The sequence below is a fragment of the Colias eurytheme genome, chromosome 13 (assembly GCF_061535395.1).
Source record: "Colias eurytheme isolate Ceu_HAF_F1 chromosome 13, ilColEury1 Martin Lab GWU primary, whole genome shotgun sequence".
Taxonomy (NCBI): Eukaryota; Metazoa; Arthropoda; class Insecta; order Lepidoptera; family Pieridae; genus Colias; species Colias eurytheme.
In genome coordinates, this window is record NC_142992.1 from 3,205,564 (window position 1) to 3,230,189 (window position 24,626).

The window sequence follows — 24,626 nt, forward strand, 5'->3', positions numbered from 1 at the left end:
TTTGAAATCATTTGTACATGACTAAGTAGTTTAGTTGAGATTGTCGTGTCTACAGTCGAGAAAAATATAGTCTTTGTATTTAGAAGAAAGAATACGAGTGTTTTGTGTATATTTAGGAGGTAATAATGAAGTAAAGATAATTAATATTCACTGTCAAATTCCAATCATGTAAAACGATTTAGAATTTGTAAACAATGACGTGTTGAGGCTATTTTATAAGTTTGGTTGTCATCAGAACATGAACGTGAAGACAAATATGAATAAATCTACATAATAATAAATTGTTCACGAAGGTAGAGTAGGTAAGGGGTTATGTCACCTTATCGTTTTCTTAGCATTAATTCTAGAAAAATATATTTTAAGTTAATATGTAGTTGTTTAAGATTATTGTGGTATATTTATCGTGGTGCTTGTCGTTGAAGAAAACCTGAATAAATCGTTGTGGGATATGAATAAAAAGACTATTATTTTTTATTTAACGGCCGGCATAAATGTGAATTGATGTAGGTATACTAATTTTGGTATAAGAAGTGATATTATCTAAGATGATATTTTAATTTCCTTCATAGATTATTATAAGTATATTATAAGCATAATACATATAATAGTAAACTTTTTATAAGTAAAATAATCAGAGAAGCAAAGTAGAAGTAGGTACAATAGATAAAAAATCAGTAAGAACGTTACTAAGAAATTGCCTAAGTATACTACATGAATGAAACGAGTTTTGTAATCTTGAAGATCCTCTTTTATATTTGCATAATATAATACGTTAAGTCGTCAATTCAATATTAAATTTAATTAGCAGTGAACCTATGCTCTAACAAAACAAAGAACTACTTCCCTGACCACTTTTGGCACACACTTACCAAACTTGTCAACTGACACAATGAATATTTGCGTGACTGTTATTCTTCATACGTAATAAGTTATATCTACGTGTACGATAACAATCGATCAATGAAAAAACATAATTGTCTAGCTAATTATCGATATCTCTTTTATACTCGATTCAAAATGACCGCAATATCTGCATTCCTACATAATCCGATAATTAAACATATGCCCATGAGTAATTAACTCGATTTTTAGTCCGGTTAGGTTTATGTTGACTTTATCACGCACGGTTTGGTTTTTGTTTAATTATAGTGCAGTTATATTGATGGATCTTTAATTTTGAAATTGATTTTGCTTGTATTGTTTGTAAAATTAAACATATTTTTTACCGTAAAACTGTTTGAGATAGTATGAACTGTTATTTGTTCTCATTCATTTTTACTAGGATTATAGGATATTTAGCTTTATATGTTTTAAGGAGTGGTTAGTAACTGTTTTTAGTACATTGCTTCCACCCTTATTTTAAAAAGAATGTGACTAAAAAGCAACAACTACACTACATGTGAAAGTTAGTGAGGATTGATAGATATACAACTTGCTACGCTACTCTTGCGTACTACTACTACGCTACTCTCTTAATTATTATACTGTTGTTTAAATCACTTTAAAGTTCGGTTATTGCGCCTATATTTTTTTTTTAAGGCACCCGTCATCACAGGGTGTTCGCGCCACCTCTGGATTATAGTCCAGAGACATTTTTTGCTTTTTATTTATTTTTTTGTATGGATAATATTAAATTACAATTAAAAAATACAATATAACATACTACTTTAAAACAAGATAAAAAATACTGGATTAAATTACAAATAAAATGACTAAAATATTATACAATAATTGCTAAAAATGCTGTAAAATTAAAATTATTATAAAAATTCGGTAAAAACACGGAACAAAAACACTCAACTTAATCCTATATCACAGTAAAGAGCTAACTAATATCACACACTATTCCTTTGGTTGACTACGACTACAATATTGCGCCTATATTACAGGTTGGTACAAATGTAGTTCATTCCTCGATAACTATTAAATAATGACCGGTTGACACCGTCTCCACTCTCCGTGGCCTTGTGAAGGCGCTCGGTCAATGGGCCACTTTTGGACTAACACTCTCGGTTTTATATGGCTAAACGTTTATGGGCAAAAATATAATCTACTAAGTTCTAATGATAGCTTTTTGGCGTATACAGATTATATTTGTTTTGTTTGCTACTAATTAGTCTTACGGCATTTGTTATTGTTGTGAAATTTGTTTTCATTGAGCTGAGATATTGAATCTTATCTTTCGTGGAAGATAGAAGCTTAATAGTTAATAGAAGCCCTCTTAAATTATTATCGTATTAGTAAAATAAGGTTTTAAATTTGTTCTATTATTTATCAATAAATTTTCCTTTCAAGAGACGTATTTGTTCGACAGTCATAAAGTTTATGTCACAAAATACCTATTACACATGTATAGTAACTGAACATTTAGGTAAAGAAAACAATCTAGATAATTTCAACTAATGATTTTAAAATGACATGTTAGCAATATATAATATTATATATGTAATGACCTGCTATTTACCTTTCGTGTCGAGTGTTCGTAACATCGTAGTGTTTTACGCAATATTTGTATCATAAATAAATATGTTTACTTGACGGTAATTCATATGAAATATCCATCAATGGTTAATTATGAGTGATGTAAGGTTTCTGTATTATAAAGGTTTTCGCAGGTGAAGTGTATTTTATTGCTCTTTGATTTATTGTGTGTAATTTTTGAGTAATTATTGTGTATTATGTAACTTTTGTTTTAATAGTTAATTTTCCTTTTGTTTCAACATATTTTACTCACAATTTTTTTAATGGTGATGTATAACTATAGATAGATATAGTTAGTACATATATAGTTTCTAGTTTTAAGAATTCCTGAGTATTTGCAATACTGTCATTTCCGTTGGTTTTGAGTAAGGTTCAATCCAATCTCTTAGGTATTGTTCGTATATAATTTTATAGATATCACATGAGTTATCGTGCGCAGGGCAATTATTAAAACACTTACAAAAAATGTAGTTATTATAAACATAGTAATTATATAATATGATAATTGTAGAGTGTTCCATTTAGGTGTCCAGTTTTTATCGTTTTATAATTGCATATTCATTCATTAGATGTTCATACCGTGAAATAGTTGGCCGTAATTTATCATTGTCATGTAATTAAATAATTACGTACAAGTTCGTATTTGGGTTTACATATTCTTATTTCTTACATATTGTAAGTATTTGTGATACATATTTCAAAAAGGACAAAAAATTTATTTAATTTTTCTTTGGTTTCGAAAAATCATATTCAATCTATAAATAAATTATTACATACTTGATAAATATAAATATATATTGTTAGAATATTAATTCTTGCAATTAATTTGTTTTGTAACTAGTTTGCGTTAGTGATGAAATATTTAAATTTATTAAAGAAAAGCCCGGATTTCTTGTGATTATTAATACAGGAACCGACAATACATATTTTACTGTTTGCAAGCCAATTGTGAACAAATTCAATTATTGATGTTCCCGCGTAAATACGAGCGTAGGACGAACGCGTCAAAAGGATATGGATTTCGTTTTTAGGTAAAAAAAAATGGTTAAGTATATGAATAGAATATAAACAGAGGGTCTTCTTAATTTTTGAGAAGAAAAATGATAAATAAGTACATATTATATAAATTAGAATACAAATGTAATAATAGTCCAGAATAGTATCTATGATTCTTGAAGTGTTAGACTTTAATTTATCAGCATTTTTAATGGGTATTTTGCAACCTAATGCATAAATTAGTTCTCTACGACTCCTGGCGCTTACAGCTGACCTCTGTCAAAATATGGAAGGCATAAAATATATACTCTGTGGCTTCTACTGCCTATCATTTTTGTAATCTACTCACTATATTTGGCTTGACCTTTTAGTACAAATACTTCGTAAATAAGCCTGTTGCAATCTCGATAATGGGCGGGGAAATAAATTAGGACAGAATTCTTTGTTATTCCTTTGTTTTGAAATTGGTTTGTGAGCATATAATCTTCTTTCTTATAAAAATGAATCGCAAAATGTGTTGGTAAGCGCATAACTCGAGAACGGCTGAACCGATTTCGATAATTCTTTTTTTATTATATTCCTTTAAGTACGATGATGGTTTTTATGTAGAGAAAACGTAAACATGTACCACGGGCGAAGCCGGGGCGGACCGCTAGTTACGAATAAATAGAGGTATTTTGTAATAATTTCATCGTTAAAATTATTACTATATTTTTATTTCAATCTTTCGAAATATAATTTTCTTTTTACGAATATCATGTGGTAAATATTAAATTTTATATCTGGGCACCTAATATTTCATACTATTTTATTCTCTGATAATAATTAATAAATGTTTAAACTGTACATTGTAAAAATCAAGATAGATTTCGTAGAGCTTTCCATTTTTTCCCTTCCAGAATTTTAAATGAAAATGTTTACCTCCCTTGTTAAACTTTCCTCCTTTGTTTTCCTATATTATTAACCGTTAAATTTCGTCCACAATATTATGTAAACAACTTATCATCTTCCTCCGGGGGTCATTAAATCAACTAGAACAAGATGTTAACTTGATATAACCCATTGTATTCGACCTACAAGGTGATACAACATTTTAGCGACTAAATATCTACCTACACACTTGCGAAAATCCTGCTACGCTATTTCCTGCATTATGTCGTAGTGTTAAGCCTTGTTTTTGTATGCATATCATGTTTGTTTCAGCTAAGGTTAGCGGTAGTATTGTGCTATTGTTTAAAAGTAAGCCGTTCGATATTGATGGGCAATGCAGATAGTTAGATAGCCACAAGCAAAACGGGGTTGAATGCAAGGTCTAAAGCTCTTTGTGGCTCTCGAGCCTTTATGGAAGGATGTATCATGTGTGGATATAATGAGTTACAATGAAATTATCATTGAGATAATATTAATAGGAGACGACACCGCCTACATCACTTATGTTCCACAACATACGTCATGTGACGTATGTTGAGCGGTATTTTTTAATGGTTTTAAAGTGAAACGCATCAAACATGCCTTCGTGTGTGTTACGATATTGCACAAATAATACAAATAATACGGAAAAGTGCAAAGGAATAACTTTCATCGTTAAGTACCTAACTAAATAATAATTTTTAAAACTTAGTTAGAGCAAAAAAATGGCGCACAGATTTTGTTCGTGGTGTCTCCTCCATACGTAGTAATATTATCTCAATGGAAATTATTGATATTTACAAAGTTTCAGTGGGAGCACAGATAATATAATTCTATGGTAGAAGTGAGAGCATTCGTTTAATATGATGTCTATTGAATTTTGTACTTGTAGTTTCACGCTATTATTATGCATACAATTATAAATGAAAATTATTTAATACATAATTTGGATTTATTTATTATTTGAAGTATATTTTTTAAAAGTATTTTTGTATAAATTTGTTCTTAAATTGTAAATACATAATATAATACCGGTTCTGATTAATTTTTGTAACCTGAGTTGAAGAAGAAAAACTTAATAAACGTTTCAGGTAGGTGGACAAACTAACATTTGAACACCAAATATTGGATTAAAAATAAGTTCTTTACTGAAACCGTTAAAGTTTTACTAGATAGGTTACCTATCCTATCCTATCATAGGTAGGTACCTACCTATTAATACTCCAAACAAACATTGTAGTGTCATCACATACAATATCAATTACTTCTATATTATAGTTATAATAGCATGTGATCTGTTGCATGTGACATCTCCATTAAACCCATATAAATAACCCAAAGCCCTGACCCGCATCAGCGATTTGTGCATCACAATGCTTGCGGCCTTGTCTCGCTGCAGTGACCACAAGGGCGCGGCCATCGTCACCGAACCCATTATATGTGAAATTATTCAGGAGTTAATTGGAAAAATTATAACAGACCTTGGGAATTCATAGAACTCTGTAACAAAGCCATGCGAAATACAAACATAGAACTGAATCTCCTGAATCCTGATGATGTCTCCAGCGTGTTATCCAAAGTAAAGCAAATTGTTGGGAATAGAAAAAACATTCAAGTGTTTTCACCAGGTTCAAGTATTAATCAACATAAAACTATTCGCAAAACAAAACTGAAAGCAGGCATTGTTAGTGGATAATGTTAGACTATTTCTCAGGAATGCGTTTTATCTTGTTTCGTTTTGCTTCAGTAAATTATTGAATACTAAGAAAGTTTATCGGGGGTAGAAAGTGTAGAGCAATTTTGTTTTAAAGTTATGACAAAAGAAAGTCATTAGGGTTCGCGTAATCCAGTTTTCTACCTCTTGGGATAGCATTGATATTAATTGAAACACTTTCCTGTATTCATTATAATGTCTATGCTTCTGGGATGTTATGGCCAAGGGAATTGGAATGTAAGGAGCTCGGTAAGGAGCGTGTTATACAGTAGGTACTACAGACTATAAATATGTTGATAGTTTTTCCATAGATACAACAATTTTCATATTGATACCATGTGCAGGTAAGTGTATCCTGAAGAATAAAATAATTATAGTTTCAAGTAGGAAATACTGAAGTTTATTAATTTTATTTAAATAAAACATTTTTACTATATTCATAAAATAATAATTAATATTCCTAATGTCAAAATTAAAAAAAAAATGTTATGCTTAATCTGTGGGCTGTATGAACGGTAGTCCTTTGCCTCCCAAAACGGATTTTTAAAAAAAGAACGCGGTAGTAAATCGTTCTGTCAAATTAATTGCGCGGTTCATATTACGAATGTGAAGCTATAAAACAATATATAAGCGTTTGATATGAATCGCGCGTGATCGGCGCACAGACGTGCGATACAACGGAAACGGCCGCGTGACTAGTGGAATACTCATGCGACGCTTGAATTTAGGGTTACTACTATTAGAAAATGTTAGTACGATATTTTCTCTTACACGAGTATTTCTTACACTAGACCTGATAGATATTTAAAAAATACATAGATAATTAAAATTAACAAATGTGAAATGACATAATAAAAAAAAATCTTCTATATTTCTAAAGGTAATAATTTTATTATTTTAGTGCCGTAAAGAATTTTAAAATTCTTTAATTTAATAAAAAAATAAATATAATATTTATATATAATTGCTTTACTGATACTGATACTTGAAACATACATTTTTTTATTTTTACTTTTTGGCGGGGAAATGTTTTTTTTTATTTGACAGCTACGATTTTAATTTCAAAATTAGCTCATTTGAATAGTGAATTATTTTATATATATAGTTTACCTTCTCTAATGTAACTTAAAAGTTTTTTGGAAAAAGAAAATAACTTGAAATTGGCAGCCCTTGAAACAATTGTAGGTGCCAAAAGAAAATGTTAATCCAAACAATTCATTAATTGCGTTGCAGCTAAACCTTCTTTTGTCTTCAGTCAATTATTAGCAAACGCACTGAACACGCGATTATTGCAAACAAGTGCGGTTGCAAATTTGATAAATTCCTATCTTAAATTTATAGTTATTTGCATAAAGTCGGTAGCAAAGTGTAGTAATAGCGCTAAGTGATTTATAAACGGAACCTTAAATCATTATTGTAAATGAGTCGTGTAGTTGCAAAAGCCGCCATAATTGATTTTCATACAATTTGATCTATGAATTGAGTTTGAAACTTCATTTTTCTAAGAACAGTTTTATTAAAAATGTTCTTGTCAAAATCCGTTACTTGGTATAGAAAATTCATTTGGAAGTTTTCGTTTTACGGCAAAACCCGCTATAATTTCGAATGTACATAGCAAACCCCGCTTTTTCGAATCCGACCAATGACGTGCTTCCAATAAGTAAAAAACAGTATGGCGATTTGTTGTGTTTGCGTGAGAGTTCTCTCGAGTTTTTTTATGTTTTTAATATAAAAACATGGATAATTTAGTCACACCTGTAACGAAATCGAAAGAAAACACGTCCCGGAAGAAACTAGTGCATAAGGCCAACTGGAAACGAGAAAAGTTACGCCAAAATCGGTAAGTAAAGTTAACCTATATTAACGTACTTTTTGTCAATGGATGATGTTATGCAAAGAGTACTAGTCACCAATAGTGAACTGATTTTATATCTTGAGACGACCTGCGCTATCTAACGTAGTGTCGTAGTATGAAAGTAAAACGCTGTTTGCGAAAATAATATTATTAAATAAATATCTCTTTCGGTGGCTTATTTTATCAGAGCAATGGAGGCGATATCCGAGGATGTGGGTTCAAGTCCCATCTATATAAGAGTATTTTATTTTCTGATTTTATAAGAGTATTTTATTTTCTGATTTTAAAACTCGTGTGTTTATAGATATAAAATGAGCACTTGCAAAGATAAAATAAATAACAAACAAGTAAAATTTATTGCATTTGTTTATTTGAGTGTATTGAGTATTACTATATTGTTACAGGTATCGATCTCGTGGACTACCTCAATTTCCTGATTGCGGTCACAATAGGAAATCTTTCAAATGCCAAACCCTATCTAACCAAAGCATCCGAAAATTCCATTCAGGATTCTATCAGTGTGATGGAAAGTTGAGTCAAGACTCATATATAATCAAATATTGCGATATAGTAAAAACTAAGCCTGGAGAGCGTATTTCTAAAAGAAAATACACTTTAAAGTACTTTATACCGGGGGTAGATAAGAAACTCATTCCAGTATGCCGTAACACCTTTTTAAAAGCATTAGTTATTAAGAGAGACCGCGTCCAAGGTGTAATGCATCGTTTCTATGAAACTGGTACTCTACCGAAAGAAAATCGAGGAGGCAATAGAAATGCATTGCGTTATGAAGACAAACGTAAATCTGTCCAAGAATTTATTGAGTCTCTAAAGGGCCAAGAAAGCCATTACTGCAGGACGAAAAACATGTGCCGTATTTACCTTTCTCCAGAGCTGAACATTAGGAAACTCTGGAGAATGTACAACTCAACACGTGAACAGGAAAATCTGAAAGTTAAGCAACATTTCTTCAGGAATATATTCGTCACCTGCTATAACATAGGCTTTGGAAAGCCAAGCACAGACGTATGTTCGACGTGTCTGGAGTTGAATGAGAGATTGAAATTCGAAAAAGACGCAGCCACAAAATCTCAACTTATGATTGAAAAACGCGTTCACCGACTCCGATATAAAGCCTTCTATAGTATATTACAAGAAGAAGACACTGATCTTATGACGATATCTTTCGATTGTCAAAAGAATCTTGGATTGCCAAAATTATCCGACCAGTCGGCTTATTACAGTCGACAAATTAACTTTTACAACTTTTTAATAGTACAAGGATGTTCCAAGGCTAAATTAACCCCAGATAATGTAAATTCATACCATTGGAACGAGTCTTCACACGCAAAAGGAAGCAATGAGATTATAAGTGCTGTCTTTCATTATCTCAAATCTATGCAATTCAATGAGAACATCAAAACATTAAGGGTAATATCAGATGGATGCGCCGGGCAGAACAAAAATACCGGCATGATAAGTATGCTGGGAAAATGGCTTTTATCGGAAGCACCTAGACATGTCAAAAGAGTAGAGATAATTTTCCCTATTGTTGGACATTCATTCTTACCTGCAGACCGGGTTTTCGCTAAAATAGAAAAACAAATAAAACGCAAAGAAATAATTGCTTCACCTTCTGAATATACTGATGTACTAAAGGATCACTGCAAAGTGACTGACCTAACCAACATTCCCGTCTATGACTGGAAAGAATCATATGAAAAAATAGTAAAACCCACAACGTCTTGGCATTTCCCTTTCCAGAGGACAAAGCGTTTCTTCCTCACTAGAAATAAAAAGCTTGACAACATTATTCTGCAGGGTGAAATGACATACCGCAATGAAACTGGAATTAAAAAGATAATAACAAAGAAGAATAAAACAATTCAGATGATAAACCCCAACATTATTCAACCAAACAATATCACACTTAAACCAGCAAAAATACGTGATGTATGCAATCTTCTCAAAAAACACTATGGGGAAAAGTGGAGGGAGCTCGAATTATTGTACTTCTATAAGGAATTGGAATATAGGAATAGAGCAGTTCAGGTCGAGAATGAAGACGAGGAAGAAGACATAAATGAGGGGCCGGAAGAAAACCTTTGTGACAATGGCTTCGAAGATGAAAATTTGATGATTTAAGTGATGCCTTTTCCTTTGCTGGTTTGTGTTTATGAGATTTTTGATTAAAATTCAAACAATACCAAATTAAAAAAAAACTGGTTTTTTTTTTCGACTTTTATTTTCTTTTTTTGTAGAAAACAGTCATCAATAAAACAAATCAAATTAAAAATTATTATACTGACTCCTATAGGACTTTACATTGTTTGCATAACGTTATCCATTTCGATGACGTCATACAAATGTGTTCATTGCAAAAGCTGCTATAACATGGCATGTGCAATGCAAACCCCGCCATTTTGTAATGTGAGCGGCAGAACCCGCTATAATTAAAAAACAAATCTTAATAAGTTCTATGTTTTGTAAAGAAATTATGAAAATAAATGTTAAATTCTATTCATTACGCATATTAGATTATGCATATGTATTTTTATACGATATTACTTACCAGGGAAAAGCCTAGAACATTTTTTTTTATATTTTGTAAACTTTTTGTCAAAACTGTTACGGCGGCTTTTGCAACTACACGACTCAAATAGTTTCAGCAATGATGTGCAGTATATTTAGATGTAGAATAGACGGAAAACGTGATTAATTATCTCTCAATGTGTTGTGAATAAATAAACATAGTGCAGTTGCATGTATTTTAATGGTGACAGTTTTCACGTTGAGTGAGCATGGCGCCATCAAGCGGCGGCCGCGTGTACTATTACAATATACGACAAAGTCGCCGGAGCGGTCGAGTTACGATGGATTTAGTTTAGGCTACTCGGTAAGAGATGGCGCTGTTTTAAAATAAAGTTTTAACGTTTTACAAAAACTTTTGTATTTGTTACGTAACATTCTTTTGAAATAATCTAAGCTTTATTTTTATATTGTTGCAGGCCGAGCCAGGGGAAACTATAGCAACAACCAAAGAAGGCAAGTACTGATTTAGTAACATGTTTTTTAATTATGTACCTACTACCAAAAATAAACTTTTCATAGATAAATTTACTGTAACTTTTATTATTTCATATTGTAGATGAAAGAAGGGGAATAGTAGATAAAAATTTAATTCAAATTGAATTGAAGAATTTCAGATTTGCATGTTTCTACTATTCGTTCTTATAAAATATCAAGAGCAAAGCTCTCTTTAGCAAGTGCTCTTTAGAACAGCTTTATTTTCATAATTATTAAACTCTACAGCGTAATAAATAGCTAAACAAATACACTATAATAATTAATAATGAAAAAAATGTTTTTTTTTTATATTAATTTTAATCCATTATTAGAAGAATGGGTGACCCGCAAGACCAGCGAAGTGACGACGACGCGGCAGATCGCGACGCGCGTCAAACGGGAGCTGGTATTGGAAGATGGACGTATTCTGAAGGATTCCGGACCAAAGATATCTACCTCGGTTAATGAGGACACGCATACAACTAATTTTCAGCAAACTGAGGTGGGTTTATTTTATTTAACTTTATTTTACTAGATAACTCAAGTCTAGAATCCATTGTAAAAAAACGATGGTGTTATCGCTTAATGGGATCATTATGAATTAAATTTCAATACCTGAAGTTTAATTCATAAGAACTGAAATTGAAATAAATAAGAAATATTATTTTGTGTGAATGGAACATGTATTATTAATTAATAATCAAATTGTAAATGTTAATGTTATTCATTTACAGCACAGAGTACCTGAGGAGCAGAAAGAAAATGCATCTATAGCTGGGGAAAAATCACCTGATGGTAAGTTAGCATATAATTTTAATGTATTTATAGGTAATCGTAAGACTGTAAATACCATTACTTTCTAATAAAGATTTTAAAGTAAAATATATGAACATACTGTGATTATAGCAAATAACTTACCTATAATTCAAAGTATGTATTATTTGTCTATAGTTTATAATCTCCCGAAATATTGTTTTTATAAAATGTTAATTCTTGCATAATTTTTCTTTAAAACAAAACTCTCTTTCAGCACTCGACGCGCCAGACGGAATAATAGCGCCTGTAGACGCAAAAGTTCTAGTATCTTCTAAAGTGGTCGCCAACCCTGATGGGAAAGTAAGAGAGAGTCATGAGAGAAAGGTTCTCACTCGGAATGTTACGGAGAGAGTTAGAGAGACGGAAGAGAGAATACACACGGGAGATACTACGCATGAGGTGAGTGTTTTAAATTATATAGTTAGATGATAGTATATTTCAGGAATTTAATAGTTGTAGTGGAAGTAATTAAAGCTATAGAGAGTCAAGAGAGAAAGGTTCTCACTCGAAATGTTACGGAGAGAGTTAGAGAGATGGAGGAGAGAATACACACGGGAGATACTACGCATGAGGTGAGTGGTTTATTTAGAAGTAGAATAGATGTAGTAGTATTCGTAGTAGAAGTAAGACTGTTACTGAGCTGTTCGCGCTTCGGTAGCGGGCAAACTGAGGAATTCAAATTGAAAAATTTATGAGAGAGCTAAATTAGGAAATTGCACATTAACATTTTATGCATGGCAGAATATAGAACCTTATCTTTTTTTCAAGTTCGTTAAAGGGTAAAGTATATCGATAAGCTTCCTATGATTATTATTATGGCATCGGCAAATAAATTGCGTGAGCATCAATTAATGATTGAAAAAAATAAACAACAAAAATCACTTACTAACTTTTTTACCGCATATTATAAATCAAAATAAGTTATCATATCCATAATATTCCAAAGGAATTTTAACACCTCGTAAAATTACAAAAAGCTCACAGGCATTCCCATAAAAGCATAGGTATTATGGCAGACATTAAGCAATGTACTTGTAATAGTACATAATATTTCGATTTAGCTAGCTTTTAGTGCTCGGCTATAAAGATACTATTGTACCGCAATGTATTCGTCAGCCTGAGATTGGAATTTTTTTATTTTAAATAAAGATTCAATCGTACTTATAGTAGAAATTATAAGTAGAAATATTTGGTAATTCGGTTATTAATAAGCGTGTTATAAATTTAGTTAGTGATATTTGATCGGACTTTAACAGATAGTCTTCGTACTTTGCTCCTCTGTTTCCCTGTGAAAAAAGAATAATAAAATATTAAGTGTGAATAGAATAGTACGTTTAATTCTGAAATGTCGTTTATCTAAGCAGCATTTTTACCCTGGGTTAGCATTTTGGTCCTCATGACGTTTGTGTTCACATTCTTTACTTTGGTTTTCAAAATTCAGTAATTATCTCCTTAGCCTCCTTACTCCTTTCAGAATAAAGCCTACACGTAATTCACTCCACATTATACCACTTATAGCACGCAAACTTTCCACTTGATTTGTCCCTATAAGCTTTTAGTCCATTGCCTATCGCCTCACAAGACGCGTCAAGTGTCAGAGACACCGCTGACAATCGACAGGTATGATACGCTAATGGAGGCTTAAATCGACCACATTTCTGCCTTGTTTATTTTTATTGTATATGTACTTGAACGTGAAGGATCGACTGATATGATTGTAGGGTAAAATATTGAGTTATTGTATCGATATTTTTATTAATTGTTGTGAGATTAAATATTTGTCAATTTACAAGTCAAATCGCTTATTTAGTACTTAGATACATGTTCTTAATCAGAAGTATTGTGTCAGTTTTATAGGTCACGGTGTAGCCAAGTTAGGGAACGAATGGAATATTTACATCCCTTAAGATTGTCTTTAGAATTATTTTAATTATTTACTGGAATAGATTTTTGCATAATTGAATACCTAATGAGCCTTATAAGCTTTTATGAACCAATGCATATTGATGGAGTTAAGAATGACTCTTCAAAATCATGCATGTTCGCACTACACGTATGTAAACGTATAACTTATAAAGATTATCGAAAAAAGGGAATAAGTGAAGCGTAAAATGGAGCAATGTTTTATATAGATGAGCGTTCACATAAATCGATGGGTGCTTTAAAATTATAATTTGTTCGAGGAGATAGGCCGCCGCGGGCGTCGCGCCTACGCTAGGGACAGCGCTTTGCTGGCAAAAGCTCACGTTATTTAATAGACAGTTTCAAATATTTAAAAGATTGATTTATTGGAACATTGTTGTGGGTAATTTATGAGGTGTTTAGTTCACTTCTTTTTTAGGGCGTATATTTTTAACACTGAATTTTTTTTGTAATAAAAATGGCTTAGTAAATAGTGTAAAAGGTGGAAAAGAGAGAAGCTATATAAATGACGATACGATAATACATATATACTTACCATATACTTACTTACCTTTTTATTAAAAAAAAACAATGGAGCTGCAAAGCTTCATCTACATAATATAAACCACTATAAACACGAAAAAGATCAGACAAATCTCTTACAAACAATTTCTTCACCGCCCATGTTCTCCCATTAGTCTTTGCCAAAGCATGCATGTCATTGCAACACTTACATACTTACATTACAGCAATGTTGTTAAGCGACAATACACAATCGGAATCTTCGATATGTTGCAATCGATAAGCAGATCAGTGGGTCGAACCGAATAATTGGCATACAGATAACATCGCGCGGCTGCACTTGCTTTTATGTACGGTTTAATGCCTTTGATTTATGAAGTGATAATTTTATGAACATGTATGACAAGGTATGTTTAATTTTATAAATAGGTTTGGTTGCTTAAATTGAAGATTTAAATAAATAAAGTAACATACAGTTGTAAAATAGATACGTATCTACCTTTGAAGAAAATATTATTAAACTGCACCTTTATATAGTCAAGGATATAAATAAATGGCAAATAGCTTACAGTAAATAGTATTGAGAGCAAACTTCACATAAGCTTTTATACGACGCTAGTTAGAGGATAAGGTTAAAGTTAATTAGTAATTACATTTTAATTGTATTTGATTAAAGTGTGACGTCACGATAATAGAGAAATGAAGTACGAACCTTTAGGAATGAATATTGTTTAATGTCACGGTTAAGGTAGCACTTGAAAAGAATGTGTTAAATGTATGCATTGCTTTCTTGATAATTTTAAACTATTACCTAAGTGGAAATACTTATTCACAATTTTCATTAAATATGCAGAAAATATTACAGAAAAATGCACAATTTTCATTTGAACATCACTTTGTTAGTGTAATTGGCTTAGGCTTTAAAGGTTGCCGCATAAAGTTCTTGTCGTCTAAACATTCAATGTTCTAACGGTTCTGATTAAAGATATTTCCTGCTGTCTTATTTGACATGCATTTTATAACGAAGATAAAGGAAATCCTTACGTTGTAATTAATTTTGTTTAAGAATATTTCACGATAAAATAAATACTGGAAACATTAATGCTATCCTGAGGATAACGAAAATAGGATTAATCATTAACTCATAATAACTTAATAAAACCAGTGGTATTAAAACGCAATCACGCGGAATATTTATAGTAATCACATACTTGCAAATCCTTATTAAAAATCGTTAAAAACACCATAAAGTTAATTATAGCCTCACGGCACATCTCCATTAAGTATTAAAACGGAATGGATTGAAGCAATTTTCAAAGGCACCAGGTAGAAATGTTTTTATTCAAAGCAATTTGAGTCTATCTAAGGTGCAAGCCATACTGAGATGATCTCAGACTAGAAGACGCAACAAGGGTGTATACATACACATGTATGGGAATTGCAAAATATGTGACAGCAACACATTTGCAAAAAGGGTGAAAATTACAACAATTCAACACCATTACCGTCTTAAACGTCGTATACGAGCTTAAAATATGTTTGCTCCTGAGAAGAATCATTAAAACTTCCTTATAGATACTCACTTGGTAGATTAAAGAATATAAGAATAGTTATAGCAATCGTAGAAACAAACAAACTATAATTTCACTAACTCGCAACCTTTCTATAGTTTCATATTGTATGAAATCTTGTTATTCATCTTAAATCGTTTGTGTAGTTTGTGCCTTAGCTCTCAAGTTGAACGACTAGTAATTCGACCTCCGCCATTAACATGTGTGTCCTTTCATCTTTGTATGTAATGAAATTTAAATAATGTTCTTAAGGATTGATTTGTTTATCACTTTATCCTTTCAATGCTGAATGCGTACTTTAGTGATGTTAAAATTGCGAATTTACTTTTGTTTCTATAAATAAGAAGCAATAATTTATTCTCTGTTGGTCCTCGTTTCTTGAAGGAGGTTTTGTAAATACAGTTTCGTATATGACTTCACACTTCATTCAATTATATAATGAACGATCTGATATTGTGTAAAATTACAAAGGATAACCTAGTTTACTAAATCAAATATAGTAGGTAAATATTATGATCAACATATTAAATTTTATATCAATGACATAATTAAGTATAACCTTAGTCACTTTTGCTCTTTTTCGACTACAAATATATTTTTCTGCTAAATTATCGAGCATAAATTATCTATGACTTGCAAAAAGTGTATCAATTTTAAAGATTTTATAGAACTTGTTTTTAAGAGCATAGTTATAACTTATTTTTAATGGCTCCTGTTGACGTGAATGTAATGATATCAATACTAAAGTTTGTTTAAAATCGTATTTATTTGAACTTTATATAGATTTTTTTTTAATTCCGTTCGGCGTAGCCTTGACAGTGAATTGAAATTCATTTTTCGTAATGCTCAGCATTTAATCTTTTTCATAGTCTCCAAAATAACACATGGATATCGGAAATTTATAAAAGGCCAAGTACCTATAAGGAAAAATTTAAAAATTAAATTTAAAATACACATACAAGTTAAAAATTAAATTTAAATATAAATTTAATGACTTCTTCAAACGAACCTTAGCCTAGCTCTGTTTCAAGGCAAGGTAGCCTGAGACAATAATTTAAAATGTTTAGATAACATCTACAAGGCACCGTACCCGGGAATTCATGTGATCACCGATCGATTCAATATTCGATACAGCCTCTCTGAGGTTACGAAAAATATTCCCTTTATTGTCAAAGATTATGATTTTACTAGCATTAATATTCATGTTTGTACGCGGATTAACAAGGAATATTGCATGAAAGTTTTGATATAGTTTTATGGCGGTCTTGATGGATTTTATCGTTAATAAAATTTGCATAAATTCCAACAAGCAATTCGGGATAACGTATGCTCTCGATATTAGAGATAGAGATAGTATAACGGTGTGCACTTAGTTTTATTATATTGCTCTTTTAATAGTTTCCACACAGTTATTTGAATGCATCCTTACGAATCCTTACGAATGGATGAAACTCAACAGATAAAATAAACAGATAAAATCTCACTTAAATCTTATTTCTGTATTATGATTGGACATAGTTTTAGATATGTATATTTTGAACGCATTGAGAGAACGATTATTCGCTAGCATTGATTAATTACTTACCGTTTTTTTTCTTCGTGTGACCTTTTCAAATCTTTTAAAATTCTAGGTAGGTATTATATTTCGGTATGCGATTTCATTTTTAACAATGTTGATTTAATTTGATCGTTATCGACAAATTAAAAAAAAATCGATCGTTTTGTATATTCTTTTATTTGTTGTTGGAACGAAGTTCCTTATCGCGTGTTGTGAAAGGGGACTAGACAGAAAAAAATCTTACGAAAAGTTGTCACTTAGTTTGCTTACTTGAATATGTAATTCTATATATTTCTTTGATAAATATCAAGGGAAGAAATGCCTATTTCATGTCCTTGAATATTTAGCAGTGATGCAGCTAAAACGCGGTTTAGTAATAAAATGTAACTGGGTGCTAATGCGCCACACCTATCGAATTTGTTAGTAAATGCCAATAATAATATCTTACGTTCACAAAAGGTCAAGATTAAGTTTTTTCACTTGTTTGGTAAATGTTTTAGAGCTAGCGCGCACGAGCAACTTTGTCTCCGCAACTATTTTGTCTCCGCAACTATTTTGTCTCTCCCACCTATGGGCTAGTATGAAAGTGCGCGCACGTAGCGACGCAACTCCCCATACAAATTGATGGGAGAGACAAAATAGTTGCGGAGACAAAGTTGCTCGTGCGCGCTAGCTCTTAGAGCGAGCGCCCACGAGCAACTTAGTTGCCCGGCAACTATTTTGTCTCTGTCGCTGTCTCCTCGCAAAGTTTTGAACGATGCGCTCACGAAAGCGACAGCAACGCAACTTTTTCTTTAAAATTTTCTGCATTTATCAACATGGTTTTCGAAGAGACGGTTGTGGTCTGTGCTCTTGCCCCGCATAGTTCCCATTCCCGTGGGATTTCCGGGATAAAACCTATCCTATGTGTTAATCCAAGTTATCCTCTATATGTGTGCTAAATTTCATTGTAATCGGTTCAGTAGTTTATGCGTGAAAACTGAAAACCATACATACCTACAAACCTTTCCTCTTTATAATATTAGTATAGATATGTAATCGTAATTGTAAAAAGTAAAGTAGTTTTTATTTAATACTTTTTAGTGTATTTTTCAACACGAATCAAACGAGCTCAACCTCGATAAAGTTGAGTCAATATATTACTAAGTTCCTATGGCCACCTTCCGATTCCATCATCAAATCAGCTCTATCTCATAATAATGTTTTATCGCTATCCAATTTACATGCGTATACAAAATTTCAGCTCAATCGGTTTCCTGGAAATGAATCAAAGTTACTTGCTACATTTCAATTAAGTCATCGAGACCAGACAAAAATGCTCATAAAATAAAAACTACTGGGCTTATCCGAATAAAATTTATGGGACCAATTCCACACCATTCCGCATCAAAAAAAAAAAAAGAATCACGTAAACCGGTTCAGAAACCTCGGAGTAATCGGTGTCCATACATAAAAAAATACCGGCCGAATTGATAACCTCCTCCTTTTTTTGAAGTCGGTTAAAACTACTGTGTACGAGAATAAATACGTTGACAATAGGTATTATCGCTACGCCGGTTACGCGGCAACTGGCCGGCGGCCGTCGCCTGGCAACATTTTTGTCGCCGTGCGCGCACTTGCATTGAAACCAATAGATAGGGCGACAGTTGCGTCGCGGGCTTGTCTCCGAACCCGCGGACAAAAAAGTCTCCCGGGAGTTGCGTCGCTACGTGCGCGCACTTTCATACTAGCCCATGGCTGGAGAGACAAAATAGTTGCGGAGACAAAATTGTTGCGGAGACAAAGTTGCTCGTGGGCGCTCGCTCTTAGAGTTATAGCTTACGAGTTGGGGCTTTATGTTTATTTTATTTGACATTTGCCTAATCTATATGTTAATGATTCGAGTACAAATAATAATTCGATTCGTTTAATATAAATTATTTTATAATCCTATAGTCATATATATGGGTGGATAATTTTATATTTTAACTAGCTTCCGCCCACGACTTTGTACGTGCATCCCCGTTTTTCCCCGCATGCCAAATTTCAGCCCGATACGTCCAGTGGTTTGGGCGGTGCGTTGATATATCAGTCACCTTTGAGTTTTATATATATAGATTCCAAATACATAATACATAAGAAGTTATTAAATTGAACAGGTTGATGTTTTACAATTCAAATTAATCAAATTACCGACACAATACAACCTATCATTGAGATAATCAGAGCTTGCTATTGGATCCTTTTCATTACACCATTAATTACTCTCCATTGTTAAAAGATTATATCACTCAATGTTGAATACATTGCTGCTTGATGTCTCTATCACTTCCTACAATCCCTACATAACACGTAATGTATGCAGTAAAATTATGTTCACCACAGATTTATTGGTACATATATCAATCTAATCTACTCTTTTAGTATTTTATTTAAGATTGCGTCATTAACCTTGATCTTTTAATATGTGAAGTATTTTACGTTGCGTTTGCTGAATAATTAGAATTTAGATCCTGATAAGTATCTAATTTCATATCTCTCAGTAATGTTGGAATCATGTTTTTGTTTAATGACCTTTCTAGATATCGTAAGTGAAAGGTTCTAAAAGTGTTTAAAATTATACATTTATTATGTTTTTAACACATTATCCTAAATTATTAACAGAGCAGTAACTTTTATCACTAAGGGCCGATTTTTCAATCCCGAGATAAACAGTCTAATAACTACGCCTCGAATAGATTTATTCAATTATTTATCTAACTCATATCGGCTCGCCTATTTTTCAATCGTGATTTATTTGATCTGACCAAATATTTCCATATTGGCAGCTCTGCTCTCGGAGTGGCGAAACAAACATATTAAATTAGTCAGGTTAGAGCGGGATAGAGTCAACTCTTGCAATTTGTCAACAACCGTCATTATGACTCACGTCAGGAGTGCATTTTAAGTTTGTCTTGTATTGCTCTTGTCTTCTATGATTGTTGATTGTTGTTTTGATTCGAGTAAAGAGTTTGGTTAAATTTGTGTTTCAATTTATATATTTTACGATGGAAACGACATACTTAAAGGCAGCGTTCGGCTAATTTTCAATGGCATGGTCATCAGTACTATCAGAAACATCAATTTCAATATGATTTTAATTGTTAATAATTATATAGAAAGAGGTTTAATTGTTAATAATTCTACGCTCTATGTTATGACATACGAAAATATCCCAAATTTGACGCGTCAGTTGTCAACTCAAACGCCTAACCGTCGAATAGCGCGCTATCTGGCCGTTGGAGCGGCAAGTAGATTTATTCCTCAAATAACGTAGTTATTCGATAGATAAGTCCTATTCGTCTATTGAAAAATTGAATATTTTGTTAACTGAAGAATAAAGTCTATCTAGCTGTTTATCTGGGCATTGAAAAATCGGCCCTAAGTGATAATGTGAAAAGTTTGCGTGTAAAAGCGCAATTAGAACACATTTGAGATACAGTTTTGTTAGTGCCTGTCATTCTAATAAAATAATCCTACTAAGTTAAGCTACTAATATTATAGATGCGAAAGTTTGTGAGGATGTGTGTGTGTGTGTGTGTGAGTGTGAGTTTGTTATTCTTTCATGCAAATTCTACTGAACCGATTACAATGAAATTTAGCACACATATAAAGGGTAACTTGGATTAACACATAGGATAGGTTTTATCCTGGAAATCCCACGGGAACGGGAACTATGCGGGTTTTCCTTTGAAAACGCGGGCGAGGCCGCGGGCGGAAATCTAGTCATACAATAAATTCAAACAATATGTTCACGCTCTGTTTTTATATTTTCCTACGATAAAGTTTGTAACCAAAGTATGTAAGTATATTGTAAGCAATTATTTGTTTAACGTTAACATATTAAGTGTAGTGCAGATAAAATCAAAACAAAGGTTAATTCTTAATCTGCCTTCACCTTTCCGAAATCGTGCCTTATCGAGTACTCCAGTAAACAATTGGTAGGCTTAAGGTTGTTCGCCTTGGCAGAATACCTTTACAGCTCGTATTACATGCTCTATTGTTGTTTAGTTAATAAGATTATAGCATCATGTATACAAATTATACTAACTTATATATGAGAGACGTTTAGATAGCAATATTGAGTGCTACATACCACGCTTACAATGACTATCACTTATTGGACCAAACAATATTGTTGCGAGTACAAACTTGACTGACAGAATTCTTATGGTACGGGAGCCAGGAACAGATTTTATGACCAAGTTCCTCTCAAGCGGTAATTAGTAAAATGCATCAAAGTATAGTATTATGAAGCCTCGTGAACGTCAGCTGGAGCTCGGTTGGGGGGAAGAGCGGTTGTAGCCTCCCGTATCAGCTGACGGTTTTTCCACCAAGATACAGCCAGCTGACCTATATATTTATCCACAGTTACATATAAGCTATCATCAGGTAAATTCTTGTTTGAGAGGAAATCACGGAAAATAAATTTTTCTTTAAATTTAACTTTCATGTTCGAGACACCAGCTGACGTATAATACACCATGTTGTAACCAGCTGATTATTTTTTTTCGTTGAGATATTGGGTTAGCTACATAGAAATCTAAATAACAAGACACTAGAAGTCGTAAGCGTGCGTGACCTTGTCGCCACTCAGGTGATTTGCACAACACCAGTGCATCCGTCACTGTTCAGTTGCTCTGGAGACGTATGAGTGTATACATGGTGTGTTTCAGCAATTCCCATTGCGGAAATTCTTCCACAAGTTGTAATTATACTTATAAAGGAATAATATTTCATCGGAAAATATTTTTTTTTAGAAATAATGCCGTTTTTCCTTAAAATTATAGAATATTTACAAGTATTACGAGCGTCACCATAGTAATCGAAATAACAATGAATGACACAGTCGATCATTCTTATTATCACGTTTGTTCGTATTGGAGCAAAAAGTCTCATATACTTAGGGATGTTATTCTAAAATAAACCGTAAATTCGTGCGTTAGGATACATATTCAAAAGCTTAATTTAATAGATAAGTTAGTTTTCACTAAAATCAAGCTGTCCAATAAAAGGCATAGTTTACTTGTGTGTACTGTTTAGCTTTCGGTTTGAATGTGTTGATTTTGGCGACAGCGGTTTTCATACGAATTATGACATTTTAGCACTTCTATGTGTCTTGTTATTTAGATTTCTATGGTTAGCTACAATTTGACAAATTTTTAGCTGAGAGGAAATGAATGAATGAATGTATTTTTTTTCCTACGTGCGTGGGAGGCTACAACCGCTCACCCCCCCAACCGAGCGCCAGCTGACGTTCACGAGGCTTTAACTCTGATGCTTCTGACGAATTATCTCTTGAGAGGAAATAATGAACCCAATTTGCACCTGGCTCCCTAACCATTACAAAATAATATAAGTATGTATATTCAATGAACTTTTAGATTCTTTAATTCATCTTATATATGGATTAAAAAATGTTTAATACGCAATAAAAGTAAACAAACCATATTCAATAGCTCCGTATTTAGTTTTGTAAAAAAACTATTAACATTCGAGCTAGCACAATAGAGCTGTAAAAAGTAAAAATTCAGACATTTCAATCCTGTTAAAACATTTTTTGTAATCAAACTTCCCTTTCATACGATGTCAGTTTGTGTGGAAGTTAAAAAAAGATAAATCTCCGGTTCGCGTGAGCAATTTAGTTGGTATTCAAATAGCATTGGATGTTGATGTATCGCCAATGGAAAACTTACGATGTGTGAAAACGATTTGAGTTAATGGAGGTGTAGAAGAGTATCTATACGTTTTCTTAATAATTTATAAAATTTTATGAGATTGTCTGAATACTCCTTCCGTTAAATATATGTGTAATCTGTAAAATAATCATTGCATATGGGAAACATGCACTTTCTATGCCTTTTTCGAACCGTGTTTTCATGGATATATGTATTAGTTTTTTGGAACAGCTTAAATGGTGCTTTTAATTAGATGCATAAATAAAACAACATTGCATTTCTCAGAATATAATCGTTGAATGAATTCTATTTTTAAATGATTACCGTAGATCTAATTTTGTTTTAATTTTAAAGTGAAACTTTTATTACATCGTCTCAAACTTTTTGGTCTGTGTAGCGCATGTCGCGTGTATCGCGGCTGCCGAGTAGGTACCTACTCGGCAGCCGCGATACACGCGACCCGACCGTCACGCGACATGCGCTACACAAAGCAGTGTTCGGAACCGTTCGAACAGTTTCACTTTTACCGTGGTTTCATAAAACCACACATTTTTTTATTGACTGGTTCCAATTTCCAAAAAGCGTAGCCGGACATTGTAAATGGTCTTATTGCGACGAAAAGAACTGTTATTAATTGTTTTCCGCGCTAATTAGCTATTATAATGTAATAGATAACGATAAAGTTTTTCATTCTGTACTTATAGTATACATTTTGATACAAAATTCAATGAAAATATCTTCGCAGATAAATTATTATTAAATAATATTGAACAAAGTAACATAACGAGAGGCCGGCCATGGCCAGGCGTTATGGTCTAACCGCAAGTTTGAAATGAACTCAGTTATATGATCCACTTCATATTAATTGAATAAATAATATGAGCTCAGGCTTATAAAGAATAAGGACTGATAATAAATAGTTATTTCGAAGACTTGGTTTATGCTGTTTTTGCATAATTTTATGATTTTGTCGTACTACATGTATTTTGTACTACTACATGTACAAGTAAGATTCTTATAAATCTAAAATCCTGAATTTGTTAAAGCAAAATTGTCTTCATTATACGCACAAAAGTTGTAAGAATCAATGTTCGTGTGGATTTCTTTAAAAAAATTCATTATACATAGTAAAGTATTCAAATAGAAGTCGCTCTTTGTGCTAACCTCTAACTCTAACCAGTTTATAAGACTGTACAGGAATAACTGAATGAATGTACCATTCTCTGAAGAACTTTGTGTAATTACGACGTATTATATGGAAAATGGACTTTGCCACTTAACGCATTTGCGGGGAAGGCAGTTTATTACGTTGAATTAGTTATTAGGGAATTATTGTGTAACCTCCTACAATATAAATAGTAAAATAATTATAGTGCAATTGTACACGTTATATTTTACATTTTTAGAAATCAAATGAAAGAAGCAAAGGAATTTTTCCATTCCTTACTGCGCTCTAATTTACATTCAAATATAGGTACATCAAGTTATACGACGAAAAAAATCATCAACGAGCATCCCTTTATGGAAAATAATATAAATG

At 32.4% G+C, this 24,626-nt stretch overlaps 2 protein-coding genes across 5 annotated transcripts in view; both read left to right on the top strand.

The window, feature by feature from the left end:
• Positions 1 to 24,626, top strand: part of chas (chascon) — an 87,304-nt gene that overhangs the window by 18,110 nt on the left and 44,568 nt on the right. Inside the window, exons 2-6 of one of the 4 annotated variants that reach the window (XM_090108751.1) lie at positions 10,619 to 10,851; positions 10,964 to 11,000; positions 11,354 to 11,523; positions 11,756 to 11,816; positions 12,052 to 12,236. In XM_090108751.1, coding sequence (XP_089964877.1) covers positions 10,729 to 10,851; positions 10,964 to 11,000; positions 11,354 to 11,523; positions 11,756 to 11,816; positions 12,052 to 12,236 — 576 coding nt within the window. In that variant the 5' untranslated portion in view covers positions 10,619 to 10,728. Of the gene's footprint in view, positions 1 to 10,618; positions 10,852 to 10,963; positions 11,001 to 11,353; positions 11,524 to 11,755; positions 11,817 to 12,051; positions 12,237 to 12,313; positions 12,410 to 24,626 lie in introns of those variants that run through there. The other 3 variants (XM_090108752.1, XM_090108753.1, XM_090108754.1) reach the window with 3 other exon arrangements.
• LOC149903283 (uncharacterized) lies at positions 7,539 to 10,177 on the top strand. The gene is made up of 2 exons (XM_090108931.1): positions 7,539 to 7,940; positions 8,360 to 10,177. Exons 1-2 carry the CDS (start codon positions 7,837 to 7,839, stop codon positions 10,098 to 10,100), a joined length of 1,845 nt encoding a protein of 614 aa, XP_089965057.1. The 5' UTR covers positions 7,539 to 7,836; the 3' UTR covers positions 10,101 to 10,177.

Bases quoted from the DNA above. Each gene is read 5' to 3' on its own strand.
- LOC149903283 (XM_090108931.1), top strand. From the start codon at position 7,837: ATGGATAATTTAGTCACACCTGTAACGAAATCGAAAGAAAACACGTCC. The intron at 7,941-8,359 runs GTAAGTAAAGTT...ATATTGTTACAG, and splicing joins GAAAAGTTACGCCAAAATCG to GTATCGATCTCGTGGACTAC.